The sequence below is a fragment of the Schistocerca cancellata genome, chromosome 4, assembly GCF_023864275.1.
Source record: "Schistocerca cancellata isolate TAMUIC-IGC-003103 chromosome 4, iqSchCanc2.1, whole genome shotgun sequence".
Classification (NCBI taxonomy): domain Eukaryota; kingdom Metazoa; phylum Arthropoda; class Insecta; order Orthoptera; family Acrididae; genus Schistocerca; species Schistocerca cancellata.
In genome coordinates, this window is record NC_064629.1 from 699,613,541 (window position 1) to 699,630,212 (window position 16,672).

Genomic DNA, 16,672 nt, shown 5'->3' on the forward strand with positions numbered 1-16,672 from the left:
ATGTAGGATGCCAGTGCAACCCGTCCTTCAGGACTGCTCGAGTGTTTGTGATCCGCACCAGGTCAGAATGAACGAGGACATCGAAGCAATTCAGAGGGGGTTGCAATATTTGTTACCGGTAAGTTCGAACAACAGGTAAGTATTACGTAGATGCCTCGGTAACTCAAATGGGAATCCCTGGAAGGATTTCAAGAAGTATTGAGAACATTTAAAGAACCGGCATTTGAAGCAACTCCAGAACGATTTTACTGCCACCAACGTATATTTCGCATAAGGACCAAGAAGATAAGAGAAATTAGGGTTCGTACGCAGGCGTTTAGACAGTAATTTTTTCCCTCGTTCTGTTTTCGAGTTGAAAAGGAAAGGAAATGACTAGTTGTCGTATGGGGCACCCTCCGCCACGGTGGCTTGCGGAGTATGTATGTAGATGTAGATCAGTTAGTGGTACCAGAAGTACACTCCGCCACACACCGTCAGGTGGCTTGCAGAGTACTAATGTAGATGGACATGTAAAAATGCAACATGGACACTTCTGTTTTCTCATTTAACACCATGACGCGTTTCTATCTTAAAGCGCATTTCTGAATCCACTTTAACGATGCCCTCCCTGTGAAGCAGCCACCAATTTATTGAAATCTGTGGCGTTAGGCTTTATGTTTTCTGTTGGCCATTCTTTATGGAAGCACATGTTGTAACATAGTTTTAGTATTGATTTTTAGAATTTACTACGACGTGACACGTAATCTTCATACATTTTATGACACATGGTAGCATGTTCGGAGCCGTGACACATGCGTAGCAGGGAAGTACTATCGTTGTTAGGTAAAAGCGGCTGCCTTATTTAATAACCGCATCGTGAGAGTATAACATGACAATATGAGATGTTCTAAGAAGTGTTTTATGTTTGACAATGTACATTTGCTGCTGGGTTTTTTGTTTTGACGGTGCCTAATGGCATAGAAGCTTTAAGGAATTTCCTGGCCACGACAGTGTTCTCGTCTTGTGGCTACTGTAAACACTAGAGTCGGTTTCCTGTATCTGGGAAAGGAGGTTATCTTGAGATTTTTGGAAGACCGCTCTTTCCCAAATACTCCTAAATGCACTCAGGTGTTGACCTAAGATGATGTCTCAAGGCTGTGTGATTTTCCCAGGATGCCAGTTGTTTCCAGCACTTGTTGGAAAACAACTTTTGAAAAGCGCTGGCAGCAAGCACCCTTTTGCAGTGGAGTGTTATTAGGGTGAGGGGGAAATAGCCCATGAAATCACCAGCATACGGCTATTCAGTGTAATCGGCCAGAGGGTCTGGATGTTAAATAATATCGTGGTGCGGTCTGGAGTTCGTGATATTCACGATTCGGCCGGCAGTCCACAGGCACCGTAGGGGACAATGTCTTGTGCTCTTTAGGCTGGAGTTGGTGTTTTAAAGTGTTTTACTTTCTGAAGTAGATAGTTCGTGATTCTTCGTGATCAAGCAAGCTATTTTTCAAACATGGATAGACAAGTACCTGAAATGAGTCTCCGTGAACGGGTGTGGAATCCTGTTTAATCCTCTCCACTTTTCCTAAAGGAGTGTTGCCATTTAGAGGGCGTGCACATGTTGATTAAGCAGAGACTTTAGACTTGATTTTGAATCCTGTAGATAGTTGTATATGGCGTTCAATGAACAAAATGAACTTGACTAGGTCTAACTGAATCCAACAAACTCTGTTTATTTCCGCAGAGATTTGAGGGTGTGTTTGAGTGACTTTTTATTTATTGACTTTAAACTGTATTGATGTTTTTGTTTGTTATGTAGGAGTTTCTAGGAGCCAGTTGGAGGCAGTGTATAAACTGTTGGAGGTAAGCATTTTCCAGTCAAGCGGCCGGATTTCGGAGGCTTCGTTAAAGTATTTACATAGTTACAGGGTTTAGAGGCTGTGAGAAATTTAACCGTGTATCGCGCGTCAAATCGGGGCTAGCGACTCTTATTTAGACTGATTTTGTAAGTGTAGCAGAGCAGAGAATTAGTAACAGCCTGCCAAGTGTGCCAATAAAGGCATTCGAGTAAATCTGTGGAACTGTACAGAGTGTAACAAAAACGTATGGGCAAACATTCAGGAGACATTCCCAAACATGGAGGAATAAAATGTGTTATATGGACATGGGTACGGAGATGCTTTATTTCCATATTAGAGCTCATTTTCTATTTCTTTTCATAACCACATTAATCGCTGGAAACACAACTGGTTTGAATCATTCTTAAGAAAGAGAATGCAAAGAGTTGTACTGAATAATTCAAACAATGTTGGACGGAGAAAAATTTTAGTGACAAGGGGGAAAAAATCACGAAATTAGTCCTACAAGGTTCCGTTTTGGGTCCACTCCTATTCCTCATTATGGGTTGTCGAGAATCCTTACGAAATTGTCTAGTTATGTCGTCAACAAAGATGTTCTGTCAACGTCTGAGCCGGCATTGTTGGTAAATGTTTGTTGGCGCCTCACGTTCATAGCTCAGGCTCATCGGAGAAACTTACCACTCTTTCTCAGAGAATATTCTACCTGTTCTGCTAGGATATGTACCTTTACGGGTGCAACAAAACATTTACTTCATGCATGATGGAGCTCCTCTTCATTTCAGTGCCAATGTTGGTAGGCTTCTAAAATACAAATTCTGTGACAGATAGATGGTAGAGGTAGACCAGTTCCTTGACCTCCACGCTCTCTGGAGCTAAACCCATTACACTTTTATTTGCGAGGGCTTTTGATAGCTCTTGCGTATGGAACACCGGTACAAGACGTACAGTCTTGGCGATCGTATTGTGGAAGGCCGTGAAATAATACGTAATTCTCCAGAGATACATCAACACATCAGGGAATTCAATACGACGACTGGTTAATGCATGTATCCTTCCTAACGGAGGGTATTTTGAACAGTTCGTTTAGGAAAGAGATTCACACTGTGCTGATACTTCCTTTTCCTATACATTTTCCATGATTAATGCGCTGAAGAGTAGTATAAAACGAGCTCTGAGATGGAAATAACGCGTTTCCACACCCGTATACACATAGCATGTTTTCTTTCTGAAAGATTGGCAATAACTTTTTGTTACACTGTGTGTCGCGTAGTTTGTCACGCTAGCCGTGCATCGCAAAGAGTGTGTGGCTACTGAGAGCAACGTCACGGAAGCTACGAGGACGGACGAAAGGAGCGTTTCAAGTAGTTACAGTATTAAAAAGTCTTTATCGTGGATTAGTTTCGAAAGAACTACAGCCACACAGGATTATACCACCCATGTCTTCGCCACTTAAAATAAATGAGTGCACTCCTTGTAGATACCAAAGTCTGTACTGATAGCCGTTGGTAATAAACCATCAAAAATAAATTAATTTTATGGAACGCTATTCGATTTTATCAATTTGAACGAAAGGCACACAACACGAATACTTTAATAAGCCGTGTAAAGAAATTATTCTGTTGATCAAAATCATACGAGGGTGAGTCAAATGAAAACCTTAAATTTGTAATAACAAATCGAAATTTCGCGCCGTTATCCTGTAAGTTGGTAAGCGTGCTGCAAACAGCATGCAGAGTAGCCTGTAGGTGGCAGCATAGTGCAGATGAACACATACCGTCGCAGTATCAGTATAAAGATGGCCGCCCCACTTGTGACTTGCACCAGGGAAGAACAGCGTTCTGTTATTCGGTTTTTCCGTAGTGAAGATGTGAAACCTATTGAAATTCATCGACGAATGAAGGTTCAGTACAGTGATGCATGTTTGTCGCTGCAGCAAGTCTACGAATGGAGTAGGAAGTTCGCAAATGGTGTGACTTCAGTGGAAGATGCTCCTCGTCCAAGGTCAGGCACAACGAGTTGTGACTCTACAGAACATTGCAGCAGTTGAAGCCATAGTGAAAGAAAGCCGCCGAGTCACACTGAATGACATTGCAGCATGTTTACAGATTGGTCATGGGTCAGCACACCACATTGTGCATGATGTGCTCCAGCCACGGCAGCTGACTCCTGAAATGAGAGAACGACGTGTTGGTGCTTGTGAATAACTTCTTCGGCGCTTTGAACGAGAAGGTGATGGCTTCCTTGCAAGAATCGTTTCTGGGGACGAAACCTGGGTTCACTTCCACCAACCGGGAACGAAGAGAGCGAGCAAAAAAAAAATGGTTCACATGGCTCTGAGCACTATGGGACTTAACTTCTAAGGGCATCAGTCCCCTAGAACTTAGAACTAATTAAACCTAACTAACCCAAGGACAACACACACATCCATGCCCGAGGCAGGATTCGAACCTGCGACCGTAGCGGTCGCGCGGTTCCAGACTGTAGCGCCTAGAACCGCCCGACCACCACGGCCGGCGAGCGAGCAAAGAATGGCGCCATTCCTCATCACCAAAACCAAAGAAGTTCCGAACAGAACCATCAGCAGGGAAGGTTATGCTGACTCTCTTTTGGGACGAAAAAGACGTCATTTTGGAGCATTACATGCCTAGAGGGACCACTGTCAACAGTGTATCACACACAGATCTCGTAAAAAATCGTCTGCGACCTGCAATCAAATCAAAGCGACGTGGATTGCTGTCAGCAGGTGTCCTTTTGCAACATGACAATGCAAGGCCCCACACTGCCCGTACAACAGTTGCAACAATCACAGACCTGCATTTTGAGTGTCTTCCTCATCCACCATACTCACCAGACCTTGCCGCAAGTGATTTCCATATGTTTGGACCACTCAAAGACGCAATGGGAGGAGAGAAGTTCCGTTATGATGAAGAGGTACGCCACGTGGTGCATGAGTGGTTGTGCGGACTACCAAAAGAATTTTTTTCTAAAGAAATTTATGCACTTTGTAAGCGCTGGAGGACTTACATTGAGCGTGGGGGAGATTATGTTGAAAAGTGATACAGCTTTGTACCACTTCTGCACAATAAATAATATTAAAAAAATATATATTTAAGGTTTTCATTTGACTCACCCTCGTATTTGGCTTGAGTGATTGTGCAACATGTACCAACGTAATGAAACCAAAATGTTAACACCATGTGTGTGCCAGGCCGCTAACTTTTCGCCTCGCTGTCGCCGTAGGTAGAAAAGGAAAAGAGAGTTAGAGAGAGAGATGAACTGACCCCCGGCATGACGACGCGCTCCACGTCGGCCATGATGTCCTCCCAAGGCTCGGGCTCCTGCGGCGCGTGCTCCGCAACCAACTCGCGCAGGTAACCGGGCTGCACGGCCGGGTAGACGCGCCGCTCGCGGATGTGCTCCAGGTAGTCCGCTATGTAGTCCACCATCTCCTTGCCTGCAGAAAGTATGAAACCATTACTCTCGTAGGTCAGGAGGCATCATCTGAAAATTTTGCAACCGCTACCGCTTGGAAAGAATGAGAATGCTTCAAAGAGCATACAATTCAAGGAAGTATCCGAAGAAAATGCAATTTATCTTTTGCTTGTGAGACACCTTCAGGGCTAAACGTCAGTCTGAGGAGAAAAGGTATCTTCTTTGATTTAACAGAACCGTTTAATTATGTGGACTATGCAATACATTCGCTTAAGAGAGGATGTAACAGAATTTCGTCCAAAAAATCGATTTTTCCAAAATATTTTCTTGATCTACACAGTTTAATCTATGTTGTGTGTGCATTTTATCGTGATATCAGATTCAGAAATGCTTTTAAATTGTTGAACTGATTAACTCTGCACTGGCGGCCTCTCCCACCTTTTCCGACATTTGAGAAACTGCTTTCTTCAGCGAAATTTTATCAGTGTGAAGGCTATTTTCTTTCGATATCTTTGGCTGACATCTACATCTCTGGCTGACATCTATGTCTTTGCCTGAAAACTTTCTTGCATTGGGTTTATTTACGTTTTGACAATAGTAACACACGTTAGTAGGTGGAACGTAGAAAAGACAAGTTCACTCTGAAAGGAATCGATTCTCTTCAGTTATTTTATGGGAGAGCTATCAGGAAAAACACACAAAATTTAGAGGCAATGAGGCGTGTGCTATGTGGGCAATTTTTTCCACAAACTATCCACTGAGCAAACACCAATGCACAATCTGTGTCCGAAAGACGATTTGTGTAAGTTCGAAAACAGAAATCAGACGTATTCACATAAACACTCATTACCAGAACCTGTTATGAATGAAATTAAGCCCACATTCAGGTTCCTTGAAAACACTGATTTATTGAGGAAGTGTTCACGGAAAGACACAAAATGCAAATGAAAGCCTCAATAATTTAATTTGGATTAGATGCTCAAAAGAACTTGCTGTGGACTTGAGGTACTCAAAATAGGTGTCTATGGTGCAGTTTTATTTTACAATAACGGAAATAATGGCAGAATTGAAGTCCCGAAGAGAATTGGTACTGATCCTGGTGGGTTTACAACAAAAGCATTTTACACCATCGACGAGAGCAGGGATAAAAAAGCTAACAGTTCAGTGTCTTACCTGCAAATACATGCCAGGCAGATTCGAAGAGGAGAGAAGAGAAACCTGGAGGATGAGGAGTATCAGTATGGAGGATTTTAAAATTTAGGTACTACATGTAGAAGTGTGAGAACAAAATCTTTGAACCTCATTTTCTCTGTTTTACATTTTGTACGTTATTAGAAGCCATTTCTCAATCAGTATATGAGCTAATGCTATGAAATTTTCAGGAACTGTTCATAACGTGTTGCTGTCTCAATTGTTGAGTGGTACTTAAGATAGGTAAATAAATTAGTGAAATAAATGTGAAGTGAAGTAGAAATTAGAAAATAAATGAAAAATTTAGTTTACTTTAGAAGAGTTACACACTGGCAAACAGCGGGCAAAGCAGAAGAGGCAATGACCGTGAAGTCAGCACGTTCAGGAGAAGCCATCGCCCTCCCCATATAAGCGGACGCTGTCGATTCAGCCGTCAGGGCATCGCCCGACTGGCTCACGTGTTTCTCAATTGTCACATGTGATCAAAGACCCTCGCCTACATTCCAAGAGCTGTCGATTCAGCCGTCAGGGCATCGCCTGACCGGCTCACGTGTTTCTCAATTGTCACATGTGATCAAAGGCCCTCGCCTACATTCCAAGAACCAATGACCGACGTTAAGAAGATTCTTTGAGAAGCTTTTCAACGTGACAGAAGAGGCAATGTCTGTGAAGTCGTTCACCTCCAGTGAACTGAAGTAAATAAATACGAGAGACGCAGTGGGCCCGACAGAGTAGTTTTCAATTGAGTTTCGGTGCTGAAGACCGTCATGCAGGAAGAGACTACACTGTACACAGAAGCACCAAGTCCGCTGTAATGGAATAGCAAGCAGCAGCCTCGCCGCCGGAAGACAGAAGTTAGAAGGTATTTGAAGACTGATTTTTACGTACCCGGGTGACTCGTGAGGACGCGAAGGAGACGGCCTCACATCAGCAGTAACCTGTGAGCTGGTGATGAAGATCCGTCAGCCAAAGACTGGCAAGCTGGAGTCCGTTTATTCGAGTCTGGGACACTGGCATTCCCCCGCTGCGCCGCTCAGCTGGCCGATGCACAACACACGCAGCCGCATAGTGAAGAGAAACACTGGGACGCCACATCCAAGGTATCACCATCCGATTCACGACTTCGTTCTCAATAATTAAACGGGCCACCTCACGACGCTTATCTCCAGTCAACTGGGCGAAACAGCGACACGAGATACACACCGCCACGCGTAATCAGACGCCGCCGCTCACGCAAGTAGAAGGCTTCGCAAACGACACATCTGCCGCTCTCCCACCCAGTACAATCCACTAAGGAAACCATTGTACAAAACTTTCAATAAAAGTTATCTTATGTAAAATTGCTGTTTCATTCTACCTCAAACCTGAGCCAAGGAAGAACCCACCCTGCCCACATGTTGTTAAGAGAGGGATGTAACTGGGTTTTCTCTTTTGATGCTAGTCACTTGTCAGGATGAGCATTTTTACATAAGATAACTTTTATTGAATGTTTTGTACAATGGTTTCCTTACTGGATTGTTCTGGCTGGGAGAGCAGCAGATGTGTCATTTGCGAAGCCTTCTGCTTGCGTGAGCAGCGGTGTCTGGTTACGCATGGTGGTTTGTATCTCGTGTCGCTGTTTCGCCCAGTTGACTGGAGACACACATCGTGATGTGGTCTGTTTAATTATTGAGAACGAAGTCGTGAATCGGATGGTGATACCTTGGTTGTGGGGTCCCGGTTTTTCTCTTCTCTATGTGGCCGCGTGTGTTGTGCGTCGGCCAGCGGAGTGGCGCGGCGGGGGAAGTCCAGTGTCCCGGACTCGAACAACGGACTCCAGCTTATCAGTCTTTAGCTGACAGATCTTCATCACCAGCTCACAGGTGACTGCCGATGCGAGGCCGTCTCCTTCCCATCCTCACGAGTCGCCCGGGTACATAAAAATCAGTCTTCAAATACCTTCTAATTTCTGTCTTCTGGAGGCGAGGCTGCTGCTTGCTATTCCGTTACAGCGGCGGACTTGGTAATTCTGTGTACAATGTAGTCTCTTCCTGCATGACGGTCTTTAGGACCGAAACTGAACTGAAAACTACTCTGTCGGACCCACTGTGTCCCGCGTATTTATTTACTTCAGTTCAATGGAGGTGAACCACTTCACGGTCATTGCCTCTTCTGCCACGTTGAAAAGCTTCTCAAAGAATCTTCTTAACGTCGGTCATTGGCTCTTGGAATGTAGGCGAGGGCCTTTGATCACATGTGACAACTGAGAAACACGTGAGCCAGTCGGGCGATGCCCTGACGGCTGAATCGACAACGTCCGCTTATGTGGAGAGGGCGATGGCTTCTCCTGAACGTGCTGACTTCACGGTCATTGCCTCTTCTGCTCTGCCCGCTGTTTGCCAGTGTATAACTCTTCTAAACTAAACTAAGTTTTACATTTATTTTCTAATTTCTACTTCACTTCACATTGATTTCACTAATTTATTTACCTATCTTAAGTATCACTCAACACAATGGAACTACAAAATACGAGATCTTGCAATTGCATTCTGACTTTTAGGTGATTGTATGTAGAAGAAAAACTTAATTTTGGACGTGAAAAATTAAAAACTCTGTTAATGATACAGTTTGTACCATAAATTAATAACTGTAGGTCAGTGGTCTTATAACCTTCTCAGGACACTAAAATAAAATTTTCAGATTAATTGCATCATTAGAATTTGAGTTATGGCTTTTTATAAAAAAGACAATAAAACAAATTAAAAATTCAAATTTCTGGCAAATTATTAACCCTGCATATTTTACCATATTTTTCCGTTAAAACACAGCTCTTTTGCTTTACGAATGCAAAATTGTAGATTTGTACATTGATAAATATGGTTGTAATGTTTTTTAAATAAATGTTTACATTTTCCGTTATATCATCGCTTAAGTTGGAGCATTATGGGATTAGGAGAGAAGGCCAACAATGGGTCACTTAATATTTGGAAAGAAGGAAGCAGTAGGTTATCTTCCATGTCAACAAACAAGGAAGCGGTTTGAATTAGATGGGGTAATGTGAAGTGATGGTTGCATGCAAACCTGCATGCATTGCATTCTATTGGTGTATGTCAGTTTGTGGGATGGAATTCCATGCCTGTTACATTCCGTCGGTCAATACAGGAATGGTTAACGCTGTTCGTGAATGACGCTGAAGTTGTCGACCGACGATGTCCCACGTGTACTCAACTGAAGAGAGATCTGGTGATCGAGCAGGCCAAGGCAACATATATTGACATCCTGTAGAGCATGTTGGGTTACAACAGCGGTATGTGGACGAGCGTTATCCTCTTGGAAAAACACCCCCTGGTGTGCTGTTGACGAATGACAGCCCAACACGTCGAATCACCAGACTGACGTACAAACTTTCAGTCATGTTGTGTGGGATAACCACGAGAGGGCTCCTGCTGTCTTACGAAATCGCACCCCTGACCGTAATTCCACGTGTAGGTCTAGTGAGTCTAGTACGCAGACAGGTTGGGAGCAGATCTTCAAATGAGCTCCTTCTGAGCCATCACTAGCACCGAGGCAGAACCAGCTTTCATCACAAAATACAACAGACCTCTACCCTGCCCTCCAATGGGCTCTCGCTTGACATGACTGAAATCGCAAATTGTGGTGGTTCGGGGTCAGTGGAAAGCACGCAACAGGGCCCCTGGCTCGGAGTTGTCCTTGAAGTAGCCGGTTTGTAACAGTTCGTTGTGTCACTGTGGTGCCAACTGCTGCCCAAATTGCTGTTGCAGATGCAGTACGGTGCGGCGGAGCTATGCACTGAACACCATGGTCTTCCTTCTCGGTAGTGGCACTTGGCTGTCCGGAGCCTGGTCTTCTTGCGACTGTACGTTCTCGCCTGCACCAATGCCAGCAATGGTGTTCAAATGGTTCAAATGGCTCTGAGCACTATGAGACTCAACTGCTGTGGTCATAAGTCCCCTAGAACTTAGAACTACTTAAACCTAACTAACCTAAGGACATCACACACATCCATGCCCGAGGCAGGATTCGAACCTGCGACCGTAGCGGTCGTGCGGTTCCAGCCTGTAGCGCCTTTAACCGCTCGGCCACTCTGGCCGGCTAGCAATGGTGTAAAGTGGATACATTACTGCCAAGTCTTTCTGCAGTATTGATGAAGGAACATCCAGCTTCTCATAGCCTTATCACACTAACTGGTTCAGACTCAGTGCGCTGTTGCTAATGGTGTCTTTGCCGCCTGAATATCAATTCACGACGTCCGATCTCAAAGATAATTAACGCTCACGACAGTTACAGCGTATATTTAAAGCGAACCTGATTTGCATCCTCTAGCGCCACTCTTATGCGACTGGTGCGAAATTTCAATAGACATCATCTTCCAGATGTAGAAACATGCCTACCACTGTCGTTTATATTACACAACTTCCTCTTGGTGTTGCAATTTTTTTCCGCCAGTGTATAAATCGGACATGAACAAAAGAGGAAGGTCCAAAGTTTTGTTTTGTCAACCACTAGTCGTGAAAATGGCCACTCGGCCGGTGATAGTTGCGTAAACGGTCGCTAAGGTACTCGCGACAATAGGCAGTTGTAAGGTGGCTATGATACAGCAGAAGATTTTCTGCGTTCTTGAGTTTGCAAGAAGTGTGATGCGGCAGTTACAGTGCAGCGGGCACTTTGTCTCAGATTCTGCATGAACCACCAACTAGGAACAGGATTTTTAAATCAATCCCTTTCTCGGCGATTGATAGGTCGCTTGGGAAATGAAGACCTGGCTCTACACCTCTGGCTACCGAGATGTCCTTATCTCCCGTTGTGCGACTTTTTCTTGTGGGGTTGCGCTAAGGAGGCTGTTTACGTCCCACTTGTACTAACAACTCTGGTCGACCTGCGGAACCGTTAAAATGGTTCAAATGGCTCTGAGCACTATGGGACTTAACATCTTAGGTCATCAGTCCCCTAGAACTTAGAACTACTTAAACCTAACTAACCTAAGGACATCACACACATCCATGCCCGAGGCAGGATTCGAACCTGCGACCGTAGCAGTCCCGCGGTTCCGGACTGCAGCGCCTAGAACCGCACGGCCACCGCGACCGGCTCGGAACCGTTAAACTTCTGCGGTGAACTCCCTAATAGAATATATCATTCATCGCATGTGGGACGAGCATGGCTACCGCTTAGATCTTCACCGTGCAGCAAAGGGGAAACACAATGAAAAACCGAGCGAGGTGGCGCAGTAGTTAGCACACTGGACTCGCAATCGGGAGGACGACGGTTCAGTCCCGTGTCCGGCCAACCTGATTTAGGTTTTCCGTGATTTCCCTAAATCGTTCCAGGCAAATTCCGGGATGGTTCCTTTGAAAGGGCACGGCCGACTTCCTTCCCACTCCTTCCCTAATCCGATGAGACCGATGACCTCGCTGTTTGCTCTCTTCCCCCAAACAATCCAATCCAATCCGCAATGAAAAATGCTCTGAAACTTCCTCTTTTCATTGGTATATAGACTATTCACGTGCAATTTATACTTCATGAAACACAAACCAATTAAATTGGGTCCATCTTTTTGAATAACCCTGTACACCAATGATCTACCATTAAACATGACAGAAGACAAAAAAAATTTCTCTTTCTAGATGACAAAGTGTTACTGTGAAACCCATGGAACGGAATATAAATGATGTGCCTACCAAGGTATTCAGTAAAATGAGAACGTGGTTTCCAGAGGACATATTGACGCTTAACTGCAACAAAACTCAACACGTACAGCTTCTGACATGGAGCTCTTGCAAAAGCGTAATTTTGCTATCCGAAGTTCCAGGTCCCAGTCAGTCTTGGAAGTATCACGTTCAAGACGCTGTGCAGAAACTGGCGATGCTATCTTCACTATAAGAATGAGCTCCACTGTCTCTGACACTGTAACACGAAGGCTTGTTTACTTTGCTTGCTTTCAATCTATTGTCTCGTATGCTGTTATATTTTGCTGCGGCTACTCTATGCATTCACCGAGATTATACTTAGTCCAGAAACGGACTGATCTGCGGTGTCGGTTAGAGAATTTCGTGTAGGCCGTTGTTCAAGGGTCTCGGATTTCTAACTCTGCCGTCCCTGTACATGTACTGAATCGTGGGGTTTGTTGTTGACTATACTGACTCGTTCAGGAGAAACAACAACATAAATTCAGTGAACAATAGACGCAAGAAACGATATGCAGTTGGATAACACTTCCTTATGAATTGTTGAGGAACCTGTGTACTACTCAGTAAGTTTCATCTTTCATAGGATTGAAGCAGAACTGAAAAAAATTCAGTGATAAATTCCAAGAATTCAAATCCAAGCTGAAAGTTTCCTTGTGGCACACTCCTATTCTGTACACGAGTTACGTTCAGTAATTGAAAACTTTTCTTTTTTATGTGTTAAGAGCTACTCTAAGTCATTCATTCGTTTTCAAAGCTCTATATTTACCAAACCATTACATGTACAAATATGATTGATGCGTGAATAGAGCCGTAAACTCGTCGAGTTTGCATTGTGCTCACGAGTTGACATTACGAGTGCTGTGCCTTGACAAAATGGCAACAAAGCAAAAAAAAGCGTTTTTGTGTACTGGAATACGTGAGATATTTTTCCGTTACAACAGTGTAGTGTGCATTCAGAAGGAATTATAGAAAAGGACCGCCGTGTAAAAAGAGCATTGTGCGTTAGTATCGACAGTTTAGGGGCACTGGTTGTTCCTGTAAATAGAAAAGTACCCGATCGACCAAGTGTGCCAGATGCAGCCACAGAGAGGGGGATCTAAAGTTTCGTACTCAGTCCAAAAAGATCAACTGTCCGCGCAAGCCACGAACTAGAAATACCGCAGCAAACTGCGTGGAAGATTTTGCGACAGCGGTTACATTTCAAACAACTTGAAGTTTATGGCCGGCGCCTTCAATTTTACATCACAATGCAGGAAGCCTTTGATGATGAACATTTAGCCTCCAGACTGATATTCAGCGATGAAGGAACCTTCCATTTATCTGGAAAGGTTAGTTGCCACAATACAAGTGAGTGTGGAACTGACAATCGTCATGAAATTGTAGAGCATGAACGAGATTCGCCGAAGGTTAATGTTTTAGGTGTGGTGTCACAGACGAAGATGTATGGGCTGTTTTTCTTCTGTGATAAGACTTTGGTAGGTACCTCTTACATTGATATGTTGCAGTTGCGGTTGTTTCCACAATTTATCGCTGAGTCCGAGAATTTAATCTACCTAGAATGACTGGAGCATCGATGTTCGTCGCTGCTTAAACAGCGAACTTTGCATCGCTGGATTGGACATAATGGTGAAGATGATTAGGTTCTGTTTCTTTGGCCACCAAGGTCGCTTGACCTAGCGCCTTGTAATTTTTTGCTTTGAGAGTACATTAAGGACCGCATTTACATACCCCCACTTCCAAGAACAATGGAACAGCTTAGAGAATGCATCAATGTAGCTGTGATGACCATCAACAGGATGTTTCTACATAAGATATGGAATGAACTTGGCTATTGCTTGGACGTGTGTTGTGTGACCAATGGGGCACTCACAGAACATTTGTAGAGTCCAAAATGCAAACTTGTTGCCTTACGGATTTATTCGTGCATCAATAACACTTGTAGAATAAATACTTCGTAAAATATAGAGCTCTGAAAACGAATTGATCATTTATAGTAGACCTGTGTATTCGTATACTCTCTCAAAACCCTTTTCGTGTTTCATTAATAGTAGTTTACTTCTTTAGTTTCTAAATTTTCCGATCACTGTTCTGTAAACTACCTTCCGATTTGTTTCATGAGCAAATCGCTTTGGATCGCATCATCGCGCGGAACCTGATAAATAAATACATAAACAAATAAGACAAAAGCGATTAGCAGGGGCTACGTATAAACAAAAGAGTCTTTCTTGGGCGGGAGCGGGGGGGGGGGGGGGGACTTTTTTCAAACTGACGAAACTTTGATGTATAAATGCGTAGGTCTACGCATAAAAAAGTTTCATATCTTTGCCATCAATGGAAGAAGTATTGGTGGCAGAGACCAAGGACTTCGTGAGTTTAGCAAGTCCACAAGCAGCTGTAACTTCCTGTGCGACCACCCGCCACGCAAATCGACCGAATAGGAACTGCGGAAATAGCCATATGACTGACCACAGTATTGGCGGAATTTGCTCCCTTCGGGTAGCCACTCAAACAGGTGAACGCCAGGATCACTAAGCCATCGTATTCTCAACGCCACTGCCTTTGGACTTTGATTACGAAATCTCTCTGCTCGGCTGGACTCAGCTGAATACGTCGACTCGCCGTGTTGACTTTTATCAGCAGTGTTCGGAAACAGATGATGGACTCTGAAACATTTCCTCTGGAGCCGGCCGGGGTGGCCGAGCGGTTCTAGGCGCTACAGTCTGGAACCGCGCGACCACTACGGTCGCAGGTATGAATCCTGCCTCGGGCATGGATGTGTGTGATGTCCTTAGGTTAGTTAGGTTTAAGTAGTTCTAAGTTCTAGGTGACTGATGACCTCAGAAGTTAAGTCCCATAGTGCTCAGAGGCATTTGACTTCCCCTGGATATCTGTGCTACCGTGGCCTTCGTCGTGTCCAACACTCTGAACTTGCTCACATTATTATCAAGACCCACTGATTGCATCCTGTGATACACGTTGAACGCCTGGAACTTCAACTGTTAGTGTCTTCGGTTCGCATATCGTGCTTGTGGACTTAAATTTTTCCCGCGTACAAAGACCCAGCGATTTAAGTTGTATTAACATTTGATGGCCAGTAAACAAAATAACTGTAAAGGTATTTATTGCTATAGGTTAGAGCAGAAAGTTTACCGTCCAACCTAACGACCTTAAAGAGAGAAGAAAATAGAGGGACATTCGACGGAGAAAGTGATTTCTCCGATGTGACCCGGTATCAGTAGATGACACTGACTGCAAAACGGAAGTAGTCACTATTATGTAGACTGGGTGCTGAGAAGTATTTGATTTATTATGCACGGGGTATTACTGTACAGGGTGGTCCAAAACAAGTACTCACTCTTTCATATTCAGAGTTGTTTTACTTAATTGGTATATACACTATGTGGTCAAAAGTATCCGGACACCTGGCTGAAAATATCTTACAAGTTCGTGGCGCCCTCCATCGGTAATGCTGGAACTCAATATTGGGGCCCACCCTTAGCCTTGATGACAGCTTCCACTCTCGCAGGTATACGTTCAGTCAGGTGCTGGAAGGTTTCTTGGGGAATGGCAGCCCATTCCTCACGGAGTGCTGCACCGAGGAGAGGTATCGATGTCGGTCGGTGAGGCCTGGCACGAAGTCGATGCTTCAAAACATCCCAAAGGTGTTCTATAAGATTCAGGTCAGGACCCTGTGCAGGTCAGTCCACTACAGGGATATTATTGTCGTGTAACCACTCCGCCACAGGCCGTGCATTATGAACAGGTGCTCGATCGTATTGAAAGATTCAATCGACACCCCGAATTGCTCTTCAACAGTGAGAAGCAAGAAAGTGCTTAAAACGGCAATGTAGGCCTGTGCTATGATAGTGCCATGCAAAACAACAAGGGGTGGAAGCACCCTCCATGATAAACAAGACCACACCATAACACCACCGTCTCCGAATTTTACTGTGGGCACTACACACGCTGGCAGATGACGTTCACAAGGAATTCGCCATACCCACACTCTGCCATCGGATCGCTACATTGTGTACCGTGATTCATTACTCCACACAACGTGTTTCCTCTGTTCAATCGTCCAATGTTTACGCTCCTTACACCAAGCGAGGCGTCGTTTGGGATTTACCAGCGTGATGTGTGGCTTATGAGCAGCCACTCGACCATGAAATCCAAGTTGTCTCACCTCCCGCCTAACTGTCACAGTACTTGCAGTGGATCCTGATGAAGTTTGGAATTCCTGTGTGATGGTTTGGATAGATGTCTGCCTATTACACATTACTGTTCTCTTCACCTGTCGGCGGTTTCTGTCAGTCAACAGCCCGCGTCTCTTGGTCGTGCAGTAGCGTTCTCGCTTCCCACGCCCGGGTTCCCGGGTTCGATTCCCGGCGGGGTCAGGGATTTTCTCTGCCTCGTGATGGCTGGGTGTTGTGTGCTGTCCTTAGGTTAGTTAGGTTTAAGTAGTTCTAAGTTCTAGGGGACTTATGACCGCAGCAGTTGAGTCCCATAGTGCTCAGAGCCATTTGAACC

General features: G+C 44.4%; 1 protein-coding gene across 1 annotated transcript in view; it reads right to left on the reverse strand.

Moving 5' to 3' along the window:
- LOC126183444 (histidine decarboxylase) overlaps window positions 1-16,672 on the reverse strand; it is a 385,906-nt gene that overhangs the window by 206,162 nt on the left and 163,072 nt on the right. Inside the window, exon 3 of the mRNA XM_049925432.1 lies at window positions 5,117-5,289. Within this exon, the coding sequence (XP_049781389.1) occupies window positions 5,117-5,289 (173 nt within the window). The remainder of the gene's footprint in view (window positions 1-5,116; window positions 5,290-16,672) is intronic.